The 20,129-nt window shown below is 39.7% G+C and overlaps 1 protein-coding gene across 1 annotated transcript in view; it reads left to right on the top strand.

Annotated features, from left to right (window-relative positions):
* The first annotated feature begins 375 nt into the window (after window positions 1-375).
* The window catches only part of LOC126277984 (ATP-dependent RNA helicase DDX24), a 73,556-nt gene continuing 53,802 nt past the window's right edge, over window positions 376-20,129 (top strand). Inside the window, exon 1 of the mRNA XM_049977649.1 lies at window positions 376-1,199. Coding sequence (XP_049833606.1) covers window positions 1,047-1,199 — 153 coding nt within the window. The 5' untranslated portion in view covers window positions 376-1,046. The remainder of the gene's footprint in view (window positions 1,200-20,129) is intronic.

The raw sequence follows: 20,129 nt of genomic DNA, 5'->3' as shown, positions 1-20,129 counted from the left end.
CGTCGTAGGCATCCACCTACCACTGCTCCAGACACTGACGCCACATCTCCGGCGCCGGCTCTTCAACATCCGCCACCCGACGCAGCACAACGCTGTTCCTCCTCCTCCGATGAGGACGACCCGTTCTAGACTTCGGGTGCACTTTCCGGCGTGGTATCTCGACGCCGACGCTCCGCTTCCGCCCGGCGGGCTGATGTAGCGACGCTGCCGCGCGCTAATTCAAGCTCGCCGGTGTGTGTGTGCTGTGCGCGTGAGTCAGTGCAGTGCTGTGCGGTCGTAATTACTGTACACGACGTTTGTGTAGTTCCGCGCCCAGCCTCCAGAGGCGCTGTGTTTTCTAGCTTTTATATACGTTCTGTTTATTATTATTATTCCTTGTTTTTTGAGGTAGTTAGTAGTTCCGTGCCTCCTGGCTTTTGTTGGACGAGTACTGTTTTCTCTCCTAACTACGGAAGTTTTCCGTGGATTGAGGATCCTTCTGTAGAGGCCGGAAGCAAAATTTTGTAACTCCGATCGGTCCATGCATGCCGGGCGTCGTCAGATACGCGCTCGCAATAAAGTTACTGTTGCTCAACTGAAGGTCTTTATTCTTCTGAATCACCTTAAGCAAAGGTCGGACAGCCTCCAGTTTAGCTGAACCCGACAAGATAATTGAGCGATCAGAATGAGGAAAATTACACGAATTTTATAGCTACGAATATACAATCATATACCACTCGAGGATAGAGCTCCGTGTCAGTTGTTCATCTGTTGTTTCAGCCGGGTTTGTATAGCAGCTAGTCACATTACACCTGTTTCCGGTCCGAAATGTCAACGGAGCCAGGGGGCTTACTAGCGCGAGATACTCCGCAAACGAACCGCAGTAAAGAAAGATGACTATCGAACGTCAAATACATTATACTGCCGTATCTGTGAATAACGAACTTTGGTGAGTTTACACGATATGAAACGCGTGGTGCCGTGGTCTGTTTGTTTGGATTTGCGTGTGCTGCTAAGTAGTGCTTGTAAACGTAGACGTTGACTCTCCTTTAATATTTTTTGGTATAATGAATAATCAGAAACCGGATCTCAATTGGAATGCCGTGAGTATTGGAGAGGACTTACAGACATTGGGATTAGCCGGATTTGAGGAGCTTACGGAGTATGATGGTAACATAATTCAAACAGCATCGGATGCAAGCAATGACAGAAGCCTAAAGGTAAGCCGGAATCCTTTCTGTTCGTCGTTCTTTATGGTGACATAGTCAATTTTCATAAATACAAATGGAAAGCAATTCAGAATCAGTGTGTTAATATGGCATAATCCGTATCACATCACACAGGGGGTTACCTTCATAGTGTAAGATGTTATTCAATTTAGCATATGTTAAAATTCAGGAATAAGTAATAAACACACATTTTTTGTTTTCTCAAAAAAAAAAAAAAAAAAAAAAAAAGGGGGGGGGGAATCCTGGCCCGTGATACAGGCTTCCAAAGAGGACACTGTGAACACCATTTGGAATATGCGAATCTCTGAGCATTTTTTTTAAATGCCCTAGTTCTAGATACAACAGTATCCTCCGTTTGGACATATCTATCAAAGTTCTTATAGTGTCACATTTTGAATTTTTTTATAATTTAGAGAATTTTTTTTCCATAGATGCCAAACTGAAAATTTTGATTTTTTCTGTTAATTAATGCCATGTAGTTCTCCATTGCCTGAAAAGAAGAGATTCCACTTGTAAGTTGGACAGGTTTTATTTAAAAAAGTCATTTGTTTAACTTTCAAGAGTAAGGGATGTCTCCACTGAAGTTGTTTCTTACTAATTTGTTTGTTACAATGTTTATTTATATTGTCTTTCTTGCAGTTATTTCTGATCACTTTCTTTGTTGCAGTTATTTCTTTTCACTTTCGTTGTTGCAGATATTTCTTACACTTTCTTGTAGTTTCTTGTCAGTTTCGTTGCCCTGGTTCTTCATTGCAGGATTCTGTATTGTATTTGTTCAGTACTAATTTGCTTATTGAAGAGGCTTCTAATAAATGTGAGACCATCCAGTGAGTTCTGTGTTTTTGTGAGGAATTCACCAGTTGACACAGTTGCAGTGTGTTTTGTGAAAAGGACTGTTTGAAATACCTTCTAACTGTGGCCACAGGAGAGTGAAGTGTGCCGACTATTTGCATATCCATAAAAGAGTGATATATGAGACAGACAAACAAAAAAACAGACTTTGTTCAGGTTGAGAATATGTGTTCTCATTTGAAGACTCTGTTTCAAAGTGCAAATTTTTCCAGTGACGACTTTTTGTGTTCTAAATGTTTTGGCAGAAAACAACAATGATAGTATCTGAACACGATGAAGCCTCCCATGGTGCAGATGATGCAGATTTTGCATCAATAGAGGAAGAGTTAAATACCATGAATAAGTCAACTACAGAGGTACCTCCTTGGATAAAATACCGTAGAGTGGCAGCGCAACGTCAGTGTGGCAGATGAGTCATAAGCTCTATGCATCAAGAATGCACGGAGAAATTACTAAAGCTATGGATGAACACACTACAGCAAAACTGTCCACACTCTTCATAGTAGAAATTCCATCTTCAGACAAAAATGAACCAAAGCACTTTTGTACCTCTTGCCAGGAATTTTTCACAAATATCAATTCAGCTATTAAATAGTGTGCATCCTACAGTGAAAATGTGCAAGTTTTAATTATTATTCCTGACACATTTTCAAAGAAAACAATTTTGAACCACATTCCATCAGTATCAAAGTACATGGCAGACAAATCAAGGAATGTGAGGTCTGTAAAAGGAGTCTTTGGAAGACCAGATCCCTATTATGGCTGTCCCGTAAAAGCAGCTCAAGTGAAACAATGCAGTCGTTTTATGTGGAAGAGAAGTGGGACTGTTCTCGTGAGAGTGACACCAAAAAGGACACTGCAACTGCAACAGTTGAAGGTCAAAAAGTTGTGAAAGTGAAGAGGTACAGGACTCACGGTATTAAAGAAACTTTTACAATTTATAAGAGCAACTAAACAACTTCACATAGGCCAACTGGAAGATGAAAATTGGATGCACTGTGACCTAAGTGGGTAGTTCCACACCCAGTGGGAGGTGTCTTGTTTATGTGTGTACTGCACAAATTTTGAACTTTGTGTGGTAAGTTTGAAGAACTTACTGAAACACGTGGCATATGACACCTGGTTAGGTGTGTGAAGTCATTAGTGGTCTGTGATGTAAAGGAAGAGACTTGTTTGTGGTGTTTGCCCTGGCCTAGAAGACATAGCAGATAACTCTGCAGAAATTACATATGTGACATGGGAGGAAACTAAACTAATTAAGAAAACTTTTTGCCCTTGACAGTTTCGTTGATGAACTTGGTAAATGCTCAGTGAAAGCAGTAACACACCAGCATGTGGAGAAACAACAACAACACCACATTGCAGAAGTGAAAGGGTGTGTGCAGCCTCAAGATGTTGAGTGCTTCACTGTGATTTTGCTGAGAACTGGTCTGTAATTCTCCCACAAGAAGTACGAAGGTGTCATTGGAGTAATGACCAGGTTTCAATTTTTACAGAACTGACATATTTTTAAAAAAGACCACAAATATTGCAGTTATAAGTGATGACACAGGACTTGACTCAGCACATGCTTTGCCAGCAATGCATAAAATTCTTCAACTGGAAACAGGGGCAGAGAAGATCATCATTATTTCTGATGGTGCTCCTCGTCATTTTATAAATCATTACCAGCTGTTTTAATGGAGTAAGTTGCTTGTGCCAACTGACTGGGTATACAGTGCTACTGGTTATGGGAAGGGGCCTTGTGATGGTTTAGGCAGCTTGCTGAAGCACGATCTACATCTACATTTATACTCCGCAAGCCACCCAACGATGTGTGGCGGAGGGCACTTTACGTGCCACTGTCATTACGCATATGGTTTGCGGGAAGAGCGACTGTCTGAAAGCCTCCGTATGCGCTCAAATGTCTCTAATTTTACATTCGTGATCTCCTCGGGAGGTATAAGTATGGGGAAGCAATATATTCGATACCTCATCCAGAAAGGCACCCTCTCGAAACCTGGCGAGCAAGCTACACCGCGATGCAGAGCGCCTCTCTTGCAGAGTCTGCCATTTGAGTTTGCTAAACATCTCCGTAACGCTATCACGGTTACCAATTAACCCTGTGACGAAATGCGCCGCTTTTCTTTGGATCTTCTCTATCTCCTCCGTCAACCCGATCTGGTACAGATCCCACACTGATGAGCAATACTCAAGTATAGGTTGAAGTAGTGTTTTGTAAGCCACCTCCTTTGTTGATGGACTACATTTTCTAAGGACTCTCCCTATGAATCTGAACCTGGCACCCACCTTACCAACAATTAATTTTATATGATCATTCCGCACGCATACTCCCAGATATTTTACAGAAGTAACTGCTACCAGTGTTTGTTCCGCTATCATATAATCATACAATAAAGGATCCTTCTTTTTATGTATTCACAATACATTACATTTGTCTATGTTAAGGGTCAGTTGCCACTCCTTGCACCAAGTGCCTATCCGCTGCAGATCTTCCTGCATTTCGCTACAATTTTCTAATGCTGCAACTTCTCTGTATACTACAGCATCATCTGCGAAAAGCCGCATGGAACTTCTGACACTATCTACTAGGTCATTTATATATATTGTGAAAAGCAGTGGTCCCATAACACTCCCCTGTGGCACGCCAGAGGTTACTTTAATGTCTGTAGACGTCTCTCCATTGATAACAACAAGCTGTGTTCTGTTTGCTAAAAAATCTTCAATCCAGCCACACAGCTGGTCTGATATTCCGTAGGCTCTTAGTTTATCAGGCGACAGTGTGGAACTGTATCGAGCGCCTTCCGGAAGTCAAGGAAAATAGCATCTACCTTGGAGCCTGGGTCTCATGAACAAATAAAGTGAGTTGGGTCTCACACGATCGCTGTTTCCGGAATCCATGTTGATTCCTACAGAGTAGATTCTGGGTTTCCAAAAACGACATGATACGCGAGCAAAAACAATGTTCTAAAATTCTACAACAGATCGACGTCAGAGATATAGGTCTATAGTTTTGCGCATCTGCTCGACGACCCTTCTTGAAGACTGGGACTACCTGTGTTCTTTTCCAATCATTTGGAACCTTCTGTTCCTCTAGAGACTTGTGGTACACGGCTGTTAGAAGGGGGGCAAGTTCTTTCGCATACTCTGTGTAGAATTGAATTGGTATCCTGTCAGGTCCAGTGGACTTTCCTCTGTTGAGTGATTCCAGTTGCTTTTCTTTTCCTTGGACACTTATTTCGATGTCAGACATTTTTTTGTTTGTGCGAGGATTTAGAGAAGGAACTGCAGTGCAGTCTTCCTCTGTGAAACAGCTTTGGAAAAAGGTGTTTAGTATTTCAACTTTTCATGTGTCATCCTCTGTTTCAATGCCATCATCATCCCGGAGTGTCTGGATATGCTGTTTCGAGCCACAAAACATAATATTTCCAGACGAAATACAGCTGTGATTCAGAATGCTGAGAGTTATATGAGAGTCGTGAATTCTCGCACATCAGCAGCCCTCATTCTTTTATCCAAAGAGGAAATCTAAGAATTTCATGGGCAGAAAAAAGAAGAATTGTTCAAACACACTACTTCTGTGAAATGAGTTCAGAAGACACATTTTTGGGATCAGAGTGATGGGCGAACTCATATTGCACGCCCTTTACAGAGCAAGAAACAAGAAATTTTGTTCGCTTGGCCAACACCTCGGAAACACCAGGATAATATTCATATTCACAACCTGAGAAAGGGTGTGTTTGTGGCACATGTGTATGACTGTTACTGGTGTATTGCAGAGGTTATAGACACCAGTTATGAGTTAAATGAAATTGTTCTGAATTTTATACTACCACATGGACCAGCTGCTGGATATAGGTTTCCAGCCGAAGGACAGCAACAATGCCATCAGTGCTCACTTCCTGTTCACAATGTTTTGAAGATTGTAAGTACTCCAGTTCGTATTGGTTCAACAGGAAGGCGTCACTATCAAAGGACGATACTGAAGCAGTGGAACAAATTGTTAGTTCATTGACTGATGAATTTTAGTACAAAATGGAGTGCACAGTAGTTGAAACCTTTAAGTCTTTGGACCTTTCACATTCATTTTGGAACCACTTACAGTGCTTGAAAAATAACTCTCTTACTCATTTTTCAAAACTAAAATTATGTTAAATAAGGCTAAATTTTGATTTTTATGAGCCTGTTATGTGATAATGTGGTAATAAAATAGGATGTATGGCAAAAATTTCAATTGTATATAAAACCTGTTCAACATAAAAGTGGAAGCTCTCCTATTCAGGGAATGTGGAACTATATCGTACTAATCAGCAGGAAAAAATCAAAATTTTATGGATTGGCATTTTTGAAAAAAAGAATTGTTTTTCTATAAATTAGAAAAAAGTTTAGAATGCTATAGTAAAAGAACTTTGACAGTTAAGTCCAAATGGAGGATTTCTTTGCAATCATAAAGCAGTTATCTTTCAAATTTAGAAAACGTCGACAAAACATCTAGAACTATTCAGAGATACAGCATTTTAAAATTTTTCCAGAATTGGCATCTTCAAATCGTATGCGCAGTATCATCTTTGGAGGGCAGTATCTCGGAGCAGAAATTTTTTTTGGAGAAAACAAGAAAATACGCGTTCCTTACTTGGTCCTTGATTTTAACATATCCTAAATTCAGTAACATCCGAGACTATGAAGGTAAGATTTTTTTCCTAGCCTGACTGAATTGATTTGGACTGCACCACCCTATAAACATGTGTAACTACCTCGTTAATTATGATTAGAATATTTGTTACCATAAAACCCTATTTCATCCTACATGTTGCAATTCTTTAGCACATGTATCCAAACAACCCTCCGGATTATCCTTCCCATATGTAAATTCCATGTTAATTGTACTTGTGAAGTGCATCCCTCATTTACAAATCTGACCAAAAATCAGAAACATTGGCTCAATATTCATATGTTGCCTCCAAAGCCTCTTCGGATTACAACCAATCATTTTTCTTCTCCTCACGTGATAATACATTGTAGATGTACATGTGTAGGTGGCGCTCTAGGTTACTGTGTGTATGTTTACAAACAATATCAGTGTTGACCTTCCAATTGGTACAGAAAGAGTCAGGTAGCAACACACCTGCATGACATATTGGGGTATGCAGTGCTTTCGTTGATGTGATTCTTCTTTCACACCATTCCCAGCCCCTTGCTACATGAGTGACACCAGGATTTGTAGGTTTTTCGTAAGGAATGTTGAGATATTTGAGTGCTGTTGTTTTGTTAAGATTATTTTCTTTTCCATAACACACTCAAAAATATCAAGAATATGCCATGTAGAGCATTGTAATCACCTTCACCTCGGTTAATGCACAAGTGAATTTTGCATAATGTATTATTAAACTTTGTTTTTTGTTGTGTCAGTAACGGAGGTGGCCAGACAAACATCTATAAAAAGGCAACGCATTAATAAGCTTATTTACAATGTGTACACATAGTAATTAATTTATACATAACTTTTATTGCTGTAGGTTTTTCTGTGGAGCTGAGCTATACTCGATGAGAGTAAAGCTCTTGATCCTAACAAATAGTCTTGAATGCTGATACGGTTAAGTGTGTTTCTGAATATTAGTAATGTCATTCTGCATCACTGCAGTCTTCCACACTACGGTTAAGCTGTCTGTAGGTAAGTCTAAGGATGCAATGGCCAGTCAGAGTTGTGAACAATGAGGTCATGCCAACTTCTGTCCTCCGGTGGCATGTATGAATGGTGCTACCCATTGGAGAACACTGAACAAAGGAAGAGCGAGATGTCATCAATACCTCATTTTCAGTTTCAACTTTCGCGTTTTTTTTTTTTTTTTAAGCAATGTTAATTTCACTGTACTACAGCAAAACCATTTGTAAAAATTCTCCATGAACTGTGAAACACATAGTGACAACAACCAAACAACGGAAAATCCAGGAATGTAACAGTATTATGGAAAGGATAGTTGCTAGTCACCATATAGCAGAGATGCTGATGTGTGTATCTGCGACTCAGCATCTCACTATGTGGTAATACAGTAACAACTAGTTGCTTTCACTGACTTTTAACATGCTGCTAAATGTGTCTAAGCTCAATGTAACAGCTGTTGTAAGTGCAGGTTTCTCAACTTAGCTCTCTTCGGACAAAACACTGGATTTTTAATTTCAGTTGCCTTTACAAGATTTCCTCATAATTTAAACATTTACATAATGAACAGACAATATTATGTGAAACACTATCAGTTTTGCTGTAAAACTGGGGTTTTTAGTTAGCTGCATCTACATACATACTGTGCAAGTCTCCATGCAGTGCACGGTGGAGGATACCTTGTGCACTGTTAGTCGGTCCTTTCCTTGTGCCACTCACAGATGGAATGTGGGAAAGACTACAGTCCATATTCTTCCGTAGGAATCGTGATTTCTCTTATGTTGTCTTCATGGTCTTTTCGCGAAATGTTTGTTGCTGGTAGTAGAATCATTTACAATCTGTTGCAAATGTGATTCGGGACACTGCCCTTGCTTTTAAAGACACGGTGAGGTTTCTGGGGCTCATTTTTGACTCGAAGAGGCTTACGTGGTTACCTCATCTTAAAGACCTGAAATGACGGTCACTTAAGGCTTTAAGTATTTTAAAATGTCTTAGCCACAGTACATGGGGAGCCGATAGTTTTACAGGTGGTTTGTGCGATCTCGCCTCGATTATGGGTGCACAGTGTATCGTTGTGCGAGGCCTTCTTACTTAAAGGTGTGGGACATTGTGCACCATGTGAAGGGCTTCGGTTAGCCACTGGGACATTCAGAACTAGCCCCATACCAAGCCTCTGTGCAGAGGCTGGTGAACCGCCACATCATAAGCGGCAGCAGCTACTTACAGTGCGCCAGGCTTATAAAACTGTGTTTACACCATACACACCTGCATACCATACCGTTACTCAGCTTCCTCTGGCACGGCTATTTCATAACCGGCAATGAGCGATGCGGCCCTATGCTATTCTGTTATGGGTATGGCTGGTCTTAATGTTTTCTGTCTCAGTTGGAGCAGGTTTTCACCTTGGCTCATCCAGAGACCCAGAGTTATTTTAGATTTGACTAATTTTAAGAAAGATAGTACACCAGATTTTACATTCCAATCTCAGTTTTTTAACATTTCACATCATGGTTTTACCGCCGTGTACACAGATGGCTCCAAACAGGAGAATTTCCTTGGCTGTTCTGTAGTGTTCCCTGATCATTTTACTCAGATTCGCCTCCCTGGTGAATATACCGTTTTCGCAGCAGAGCTCCACGCAATCCTGAAGGCACTGGAGCGGATGAATCGTGTCCTCTGCTCCGATTCTGTTAGTGCCTTACAATCATTGCAGAATCTGTACCCAACTGAGGAGATTGTCCAGCTGATATATGACCAACTGTACTTGCTCCAGCGGCAGGGTAAGGAGGTGTCCTTCTGCTGGGTGCCTGGCCATGTTGGAATATGGGGCAATGAACAGCTCGATCGGGCTGCTGAGGAGGCCTGCAGAGTGCAGGATGTGGTCCAGTGTCCTATTCCCTTGCAGTGTGTCATATCTGCACTCCACAAGAAGTGCATGTAGTTGTGGGAGGAAGACTGTTGGCGGTGACGGCCAATAAACTGCGGTTGGTGAAGTCAACAACTCGGCCGTGGTGTATCTCCTGCCGGGTGCTCAGGCAGGAAGAAGTGACCCTCATGTGTCTTCGGATTCGGTACTGTCCTCTCACACATAGCTTTCTATTATGGCAGGAGGATCCCCCGTTTTGTGATGCTTGTGGTGTGCACATCTCTGTTCGGCACATTTTAACAGACTGCATTTTATACTGTGATACAAGGGCAGAAGCACAAGTTGATGGGATCTGCCCTTTGTTTTAGCTAATGATGAGATGTGTGTGTCAAGGGTTTTAAAGTTTTGTGATGTGTCTGGACTCTGGCTTAAACTTTTAGGCTGGAGGTTTTAGTGTATTGCACAGTAGCTGGTGCCTCCCTTTTTCCTTGCGGTCAGTCAGCCACTACCATCTGCTATTTTGCTCCCTCTGCCACTTTCTTCATGGGTTGTCCATGTTTTACTGCTGGCGGCATGCTTCATCCCATGCTTCGGTGTGGGTACGCACATATTTTTCCAAGCTTGTTTCCTATGTCTTACATTCTGTTTTATCTTATTGTTCTGAGTCTTTTCTTGACACCCGTCTCAATCTGTTACTGAGCGGGCACTGAAGATCTTGCCGTCGTGTGCCCTTAAAACCCTATCCATCCATCCATCCATCCATGTAAACTTCCTCAGTAGTGCATCGCGAAAAGAACATCTTCCATCCAGGGATTCCAACTTGAGTTCACAAAATATATCTATAGTATTTGCATGCTCATTAAACCTACAGGTAACAAATCTAGGAGCATGCTCTGAATTGCTTCAGTGCTTTCCTTATACATCTCTTTTGCAGATGAGCTACACTTTCATGGAATTCTTCCTATAAACCAAAGTCAAACACTGACCATGCTTGCAACCAGCTTTATGTGCATTTCACATAACTTTGCAACATTACACTTTGTAAGATTTTTAATAGATGTGTGTGACCAAGCAGCCATATCAACAGCACTGTATTTGAACATTACAGAACTATTTTTCATAATGTTCTGCAATAATTAAGTTTTTTCTAAATTTTCACTACCATTTATCACACCAAATACAGGATTTTAATACACAGTGTGAAAAGCTTGTAAGGGTGTTGGAGGGGAAGTTGTGCTGAGAAATAATTATTAGGGAAAAAAATTAAATACTTTGCACTGTTTCTGAATTATTTAACTTTGAAATTAGCCAGTCAGTTTGTCATGCATGCAAATTCGAGAAGCATGGCAGAGGAAGTGTCACTATGACGGTTCTTTGTTATTTTCCTCATTTTAACTTTAGTGCATGGAGTTTTTGAATTCCTGCTTTCCCTTTTTGATTTCATGCACAGATCTTGTCCTCAGTCTCCTCTCTGTGTATCAGAAGATACACCTTGACCTATTCTCTCCACCTGAATGGAACACAGACTTTAACATATGTTTTCTTTGAGTCCTTCATGGATATCCTAATTCAGAGAACATCTGCACAGACTTATAGAATTATTGGTAGTGTTGGGTACGCCTGTGTTTAGTGGTGACTAAGAACTCTAATCGCTGCCAAATGTATACAGCATTTTCTTGCAGAACTGACACTCATCACCCATACCTTGTGACACATTGGAACCCAAGGGAGCAAAATGTTCTATTGTGTTGTGACTCATTGAGCTGTCTTTAAGCTATTAACCTTCAAGCTATGTGCAGAGCTATGATGGCATGTCAGGAAATGACCAAATTGCTAAGGAAACAACTGCAGTAAATAGACATTGTTTTTTATTCACAAAATATGCCTAGTGTCAAACATAATAGTGTGGCAGGAAGAGAAGCCTCCATCACCAAAATTAGTTGCTGTTTTGTGGTGACTTGCTTTCATGCAGCAACTGTACATCCCTGTCACAGGGCCTAATGTGGTTAAGCAATGATTAAACAAAAATATATGGCATTGCAGGCTGGCAACAGTTTACAATAATTTACTAAAATAAATATTGCATGACTGAACTTAAGTGTGAAGCTGGCGCGTGAGTATAGTTTAAATTTAATTTGCACTGAATTTCCTTTTACCCTGGCTTAGTCCTGATTCCAGTGAACAGTAACTATGATTACTTGTAGAATATCCAGTTCAGCTCCTCTTGGCTGTTGTAGACATAGTCCTGATGCTGTCTTGATATTCCAGATACTGGGTGTGTTTGCCTGCGTATATCTGCATTTGGTGGATGGATATCCATTTAAGATCTGTTCGAGCGATTTATGATGATTGCATTAAGTAGTCCATGTTTTGTGCATCCTCTGTGACATGGTGTCGATGGCAGTCACCAGGGTGCATGCCATGCATTGTACTTATTAGTCCCGGCTGTCTTAAATAGGTTACTTTTCTTTTTGCTTCCATAAAAGAAGAGTGGTTTCCTAGTATTTGGTGCATTCCTGCCCTGCTTGTTATTTCTTTTGTCAAGTAATGGACTGCAGTAACATGCCATAGCAAATAGCTCTGATGCTCAAATAGTTTCTAGTTTATCCTTCTTCCCATTGCCATTAACTCATACATCTGTCAATGACTCTTAGTCCAAGATAACATGCTGTGGCCTCCCTACCAGTAAATCCTTAATTCACTCACAAATTTCATTTGATACACTTGTGATTTTGTTTTTGTTAGAAAGTGTTGACAGGAAAACTAAGTCAAATGTTTTGTGAATGTCAATATTTAAGGCATCTTCGTGGGAGAAAAGCATATCAGTTGGGTTTTACATTACTGATGTGAACACTGTCCCTGCTGGTTAGCATGGAGGAGGTCATTCTGTTCAAGGCACTGTGTGATGTTTGGCCTCAGAATACTCACTAAAATGTAATCCACATGGATGTCAACTGTATTGGATAATAATTTGGTTGTTCAGTTCTGCTGCCCTTCTTGTAGGCTGGTGTAACCTTTTTTGTGTCAGAGCTCTTCTGTTTGAGAGGGGATAATTCGGCTGAAAATTCTTCCATTGGACCCTGAGGCCTTGTTTAATTTTACTCAGTTCAGCTCTCTCTCAGTGCCACTGACATCTACTTTTTTTTTTTTTTGCATTGGTAAGAGAGTTAACCTGGTCATGACTCCTGGAGCTTCCTGTGTAAAGGAAGATTGGGAAACTGAGTCCAGCATTTCTGTGTTTACTTTGCTACCCTCTGTCCCAGCTTTTGTGTTATCTACCAGTGACTTATTACAAACTTTGGAACCACTGACGTTCTTTACTTATTATCAAAATTTTTCTGAGTTTTGTCAGATTCTGCTACAATAGTAATTGAAAATTCACATATAGGCCTTTTGACACACAAACACATTTCATTCAGCATCTCTTGACCTATAACTATCTGGTTTTCTATAAAACTGTGATGCAGTAGTCCCTGTTTCATAATAAGTTTCTTCATAGCAACTGTACACCATAGAGGGTCCCTCTCATTATGAACTTTTCTGTTAAGTAAATACCTGTTTTGCTTAATCAGCTACTCTTCTAAAATTGAACCAAAGTTTCTCCACAGTTTGCTCCTACGAGTTATTATATTTTGAGTTCTGTCTTGAGGTAACCCACTGCTGTGTCTTTATCTGGTTCAGTGAACACACACAACTTTCTACTTGTTTTAGTTGCCCTTTATTCTTGAATAATCATTGTTGCTGCAATGACAAAGAGGACAGTATTTTTTTGCTATTAGGTTAAATATATTTCTGTTATGAGTGGGCTTTTGAACTGTTTGTATTGCAGGATGTCTCGTCTTTTCCATCACTTACAAAATTGTAATTGTCCTAGTTCATTGATGGATGATTAAAGTCTCCACCAATAACTATGGAACAAGATGGTCCTGGGCAGTTTCATCTCAAATTATACAGGGCATGTCAATTCTTGATCATGAATTTCTCTGGAAAAAATATATTTTAGAATTTTGTAACATATGTTTTAAGAAATAAAATATTTTCGTTTAATCTGGTTTTTGTAAATAGTAAAGTCCTTTGAAATATGTATATTTTGTAAATAACTCTCTAAACAATAGAGCGCTAAAAAAAACCTAATACACCAAAAGTACTGGAGACCTGGCAGACGTGTTTCTTTAAAGCCACTTTATATGTTCAAATTTAGTTCGCGCGCGAGCACACACACACACACACACACACACACACACACACACACACACACACACATTGTAAATTAATCTTCTCTGTTCTAGCTATCTGTGTTATCTAAATATTTATTATTAAAAATTTAAAAACCCACATTTTATGGGTTTTTGCGAATTACTTACTTAAAAACCCACATCACAAGACTTACTAAAACTGCAGATATTGTGTTTGGTTAATGTGTTAGTAGTAACTGCAATCAAAGTGAGCAATATCATTCTGTGTGAAGTGTTAGAAATTTTTCAATGTTCTACATATTTCGCATAATTATATTGTAAAATATGCATGTTCGCAACATTGTTTCCAGCTCTCCTCTGTTCATAACAGACAAGTGAGAACTTGCACATTAATCCTGCATAGAGTTCTATGTTTGGTTTGAACTTTTCGTTAGATACAGTGTCTGTGAGGAAACTACAGTAAGTGAAAGGGAGAGGTGTGTGGATTAAGAAAAAAGACAGAAGAAGGTAGTGTTTAAGAAAAGTAAAAACACTTCACAAAATTTGGAAAACTGTCAGGGGTATTGCAGAAATATCTTGGTCCTAAAATAACTGTTACCATTAACGTCTGTTGCACAGGAATTACTATACTCACTACAACAAGACATTTAGTGAAAACCCACGTGAATGATAGCTGTCCCCAGAAAGTTAAACTGATGAAGACAGTGCAGATGTTTATATTCCTGTTTGCAGAGTTTTTGATGTGTTGAATGTTATCATTTCATAATATATCCCCCCTTAAACACCCAGGCAACATAAGAAGCACAAGAAGAAAACAGCATGTACACAGAAAAGTGGAGGAACTTGAAACAAGATTAACACAAGCAACATCTTTATAATATTTTGTGAAGTGTGTAATGTAGATGGACTTGGTACAGAACATGAAGATGGTGACATGTGCACCCAACGTGATTTGCAGTTTTGAAACCTAAACTCTACTACAGAAATATGTACCCACTTCTTCACATCACTTTATTTCAAAAGCTTGTGAAATAAAGAATGAAAACAGTATTTGGGTATGCCCAGATTCTTACTGTGTATCCATTGCAAGACGATAAGCTTAATGTTGCTTTGGAATGCTATTTGCCAGCCGCTGTGGAGGAGTGGTTCTAGGCCCTGCAGTCCAGAACTGTGTGACTGCTACAGTCGCAGGTTCGAATCTTGCCTCGGGCATGGATGTGTGTGATGTCTTTAGGTTAGTTAGCTTTAAGTAGTTCTAAGTTCTAGGGGGACTGATGACCTCAGATGTTAAGTCTCATAGTGCTCAGAACCATTTGAACCATATTTGAACGCTATCTAAGGGATGACAAAGATTACAGCTGGCAAAGTCCTAATCAGGCTGATGTTATTAGTGAAAATGGTCAAAAAATTTAAGAAGTAGATATGTAACAAGATAAATAAGAGAATCAGATGGAGATGATTTCCAAGAAAGGTGCACGTTGAACTTGCGACCTCACTGCAAGCAATATATTATAGTGAACACTCAACATTCAGAGTGGAAAATGATATTGTTCTGCTTTGACAATGGAATGTTGCATGAGAGCAGTAGAATGTCACATGAGAGTAGTAGAAGTCATGAGTGAATCTAGTTCAATGTCCGTGTTGAATTCTCTTAGGTGGTGCCAGTTCATTCCCAATTTGATTGATAGGCCTGCTGAAAAATGCGAAGAATTCTGTTGACAATACGAATTGCTTCCAGATCACGATATGAGGAATTGCGCTCACTGTGACTATGGAAATTCTATGACGCTTCGAAGATGACAGTGAAAGTTAATTTTCCTTTATAGCTCAAATGTAAGACATGCAGGGAGAGAAATATTATGACAAAGAACACATGGTTTGGCAGTTCAAAATTAAGTATTGACCAGAGCATCATACTTGTTGCATGCTGGATAAGTAATTTTACATCTTTCAGTTAATGTGGCTTCTGACTATCACGGTTTTTGTAGGGAGGTGTGTTGTGTTATTGTTACTAATGTTAACTGTCACCAATAGCAGTCAAAACAAAATGATAGAAGTAGGTGGATCTCAAATTGCCACCCATGGGTTTGGAAGAGGACGATTACTTAAGAACGAAATAGAGCGCATTTGGTTTTTTGTGGAAATTGAGCTGGCGTCAAGAAAGTGCTTCATTTTATGTGCATATTCCAGGAGAAAGAAAATGGTAGCAACTGTCATTAAACATTTCATTTTGCCAGGCATAAAATTGATCACTGATTGTTAGGAATCACACAAAACATTGAAAATGAGGGAGTTGATCATGAATTTGTCAAACATTCAGTAGAATGTGTACTGTCCAATGATCCATCTGTGCACAGACATAACATTGAACATCTCTGGAAGTCACGCAAATCATCTGTTAAGGAAGAGGAGAGACCTGGGGATTGAGATGAATTGTACATATTTCAGTTTTTATATTTTCACAGCTTACAACTATCTGGCAAATCTCTCTTGTAAGACCCCACTACTTTTTTTTAAAGATGTATCAGTAGAATATCCTGGGTACAAGAAAAAAAGGAATCGCGCCTGTTGCCTACACCACCCATGGTATGCATGACGATTATATACTTCATGAGTAATGCAAGTGATGTTATTCAATTCTTCAATGAAGTCCTACAATGAAAAAAGTGCTGTTACTCCCAATTTTTTAAAGACTTTGTTTTCGATGCATTGGTCTTTTGTCATCTATCTTGTCAACATCCTGAGAGTTGACCATTTAATGTATATTGCTTGCAGTGAGGCCATGATGTTAATGTGCACCGTTTCATGGAAATTACCAAAAAGGAAATCTGCATTTAAAAATTAGGCTCACAGAATTCTACTCCTTCTAACAAAAACGGGTAATATGCCAGCCAATGACGGAAGTATGCACATGCATTTACTGCACTAATTTGAAACTTGTGTGTTTCACCACAAGTAGTGTCACAGGGAAGAACAACACAGGGATGGACCTGATGCTTATGTTTACATGTCAAGAGCCGGAAAATAAATGCTGATGGTAGTAGTGTGCAGTGTGTCGTGCTGCTGAAGGACTGATTGTTGAAGCATCATGCCTTCAGGACACTGACAATGACGTAACATATGCATTGTGGGAGGGAGGAGAGTTGGTGTAGAAGACAGTGGAGCTAGGGAAGTGTGTTACAGAGATTAGGTGTTGAGTAATAAAAGGAGAAGCTTGTCATTATATGTGCTGGGTTCAGAGACAGGACAAAGCAGAAGTAAAATCAGCCTTATGCCAGACTACTGACACATTAGTTCTTCATTTCGACTTTGCTGAGAACTGGTCTGTTGCTTTGCAGAACGAAGTTCCAAATTACCACTGACTCAAATCACAAGTGTTAATATTCATATGTATTGCTCACCTCCATGGAACACCACACTGTTTTGCTATGGTCAGTGATGATCTCATTCATGGCAGCACAATAATTGGTGACATAGCATATAGGGGCCGTACATTTCCTAAATGTGTGTGTGTGAGACTGATGGGGCAGCATCTCATTTTAAAAACCACTTTCAGCTTTATGAGCTTGGAAACCACTATGCAGGAATTGAGACAAAAAAATTAGATATTTTGAGCAACAGGTCACGGAAAAAAACAACAAGATTTAATCTCCAACATGAAGTTGATGATGTGCAGTGTGGGAACTTCCTTATTTGAAATGCGCGGTAGACAGCTGCTGTTACTCATTGATGTGTGGGTTTCAGTAAAATCAACAGTGCGAGACTACTTTTAAAAAAAAATTTTTTTGTTTCCCGACCAATGCAGGGGGCAAGAGAGGAGCGTGCGTTCGCCGTTATGGTCTATTTTCGAATGGACGTTTGGTCACATCAGAACTCAACGTTCATTCAGGAAACAGTTTTACATCATGCCTGCAGGTCGTGTTCCTGATGGGAAGTCAATTGTTATGTATGTAGACACCTTTATGGATACTGGAAGCGTGCAGAAAAAGAAACAGGACCTTCAAGAACCACCAGAATGCCTGAAAACATCGAGAGGCTAAGGATGTCGATTTTGAATTCTCCCAAGCGATCTGCACTTAAAGATGCAGCTGCCCTTACAGTTTCTGAACTCACAGTGAGACAAATTCTTCATGAAGAGGTGAAATTTCATCTGTAGAAACTGTCAGTGGTGCACACACTTCATCCATGTGATTTTGTTTTACGAAAAAATGTGTGTGAAGCCTTGATCGATTAGCTGCCTCATGACGCCTTAGTGTTCTTTAGCGATGAGACACTTTTTCATTTGTGTGGCTCTGTGAATAAACAAAATATGTGGTATTGGAGTGGCACGAACCCCGAGAACTTCATAAGAAGCCCCTGCACACAGAATGTGTGACTGTTTGGTGTGCACTGTCTAAAGTTGGCATTATCGGCCCATGGTTTTTCGAAGACAATGATAAGGCAGTGATGGTCACTTTGAAGAGTTCTGTTTAGATGATTGAACAGTTTCTTCTTCCAGAACTTGAAGAAATGGATGTGGGTGATGTCTGGTTCCAACAAGATGGCACCACAGCTCACAAGGCATGAACATCCATGACCATCTTTAGCGAACACTTCCCCGATCATCTCATCTCTTTGAGGGGTGATCTCCAGTGGCCAGCACGCGCACCAGATTTAGTGCCATCCGATTCTTTCTTATGGGATTAAGTCAAATCCTTGGTGTATACTCATCATCTGCAGACCCTGGCTGAGCTACGGAACAATATTTGTGTTGCTATTGCCAACATCAACACAGACATGTTGCAAAAAATGGACTGAAACTCCCAATTTTGATTCTCCAAATGCATTGAGCAGAACGGAGGCCACCTTCAAGATATCAATTTCAAAACTTAATGGAACAAAACTTTGGATAACACTCTTTGTAAATAAAAAAAAGAGTTAAATTGAAGTCTATAATACTTTCTGATAAAATAGAAAGAAACTTCCACATGGGAAAAATATATTAAAAACAAAGATTCCAAGATTTACCAAGCGGGAAAGCGCCGGCAGACAGGCACATGAACAAAACACACAAACACACACACAGAATTACTAGCTTTCGCAACCGATGGTTGCTTCTTCAGGAAGGAGAGGGAAAGACGAAAGGATGTGGGTTTTAAGGGAGAGGGTAAGGAGTCATTCCAATCCCGGGAGCGGAAAGACTTCCCTTAGGGGAAAAAAAAGGACAGGTGTACACTCGCGCGCGCGCGCGCGCACACACACACACACACACACACACACACACACACACACACACACACACATATCCATCCGCACATACACAGATACAAGCAGACTCCTTACCCCCTCCCTTAAAACCCACATCCTTTCGTCTTTCCCTCTCCTTCCTGAAGAAGCAACCATCGGTTGCGAAAGCTAGTAATTCTGTGTGTGTGTTTTGTTCATGTGCCTGTCTGCCGGCGCTTTCCCGCTTGGTAAGTCTTGGAATCTTTGTTTTTAATATATATATAAAAATAGAAAGAAACTTCCACATGGGAAAAATATATTAAAAACAAAGATTCCAAGACTTACCAAGCGGGAAAGTGCCGGCAGACAGGCACTTGAACAAAACACACACACAGAATTACAATTCTGCGTGTGTGTTTGTGTGTTTTGTTCATGTGCCTGTCTGCCGGCGCTTTCCCGCTTGGTAAGTCTTGGAATCTTTGTTTTTAATATATATATATATATATATATATATATATATATATATATATATATATATATATAAAATAGAAAGAAACTTCCACATGGCTTTCCCGCTTGGTAAGTCTTGGAATCTTTATATTTTAATAAGGAAGTTCCTGTGCTACACCCTGTGTGCTATTGGATTTGTACAAACCATATCAAATTACTAAGAAACGTGAAACTATTACTTCTAAATGAAAATACATCAGTGAAATTCCATTTAAGCTCTTTTCAACTGTACAGTGTAGGTAATTTTAATTTGTGGAATGTCATGAGGAAGTAGAATCATGACAGAAACATAAAAATGTATATACAAAGTTAATTTCTATATCCAATTTTTTTAATAATATGCTGGAACTAAACAAACAGTTATTTTCCCACACACTTACAAGGCTGTAAAATAATTATTCTGACTAGGGTATACCAGTTTTGCATTAAATTTGCTCAACATCAGCAATCAGTTTAAATTTTTGGTAAGTGTCCATAATTTTTTGACCCTGAGGGTAGTTAACAGATAACGTAAAAATTTCTAAAATATTGTATTGCAAAATATTGCTGGCTCTGATTGTACCTTCTATAAGTACCGTGACCAGCTAATGTACCATGCAGTTTTTATATAATTCAGGATAGGGGTCTTAGAG

The sequence above is a fragment of the Schistocerca gregaria genome, chromosome 6 (genome assembly GCF_023897955.1).
Source record: "Schistocerca gregaria isolate iqSchGreg1 chromosome 6, iqSchGreg1.2, whole genome shotgun sequence".
In the NCBI taxonomy this organism is placed as follows: domain Eukaryota; kingdom Metazoa; phylum Arthropoda; class Insecta; order Orthoptera; family Acrididae; genus Schistocerca; species Schistocerca gregaria.
This window is presented reverse-complemented; position numbering and strand designations above follow the sequence as displayed.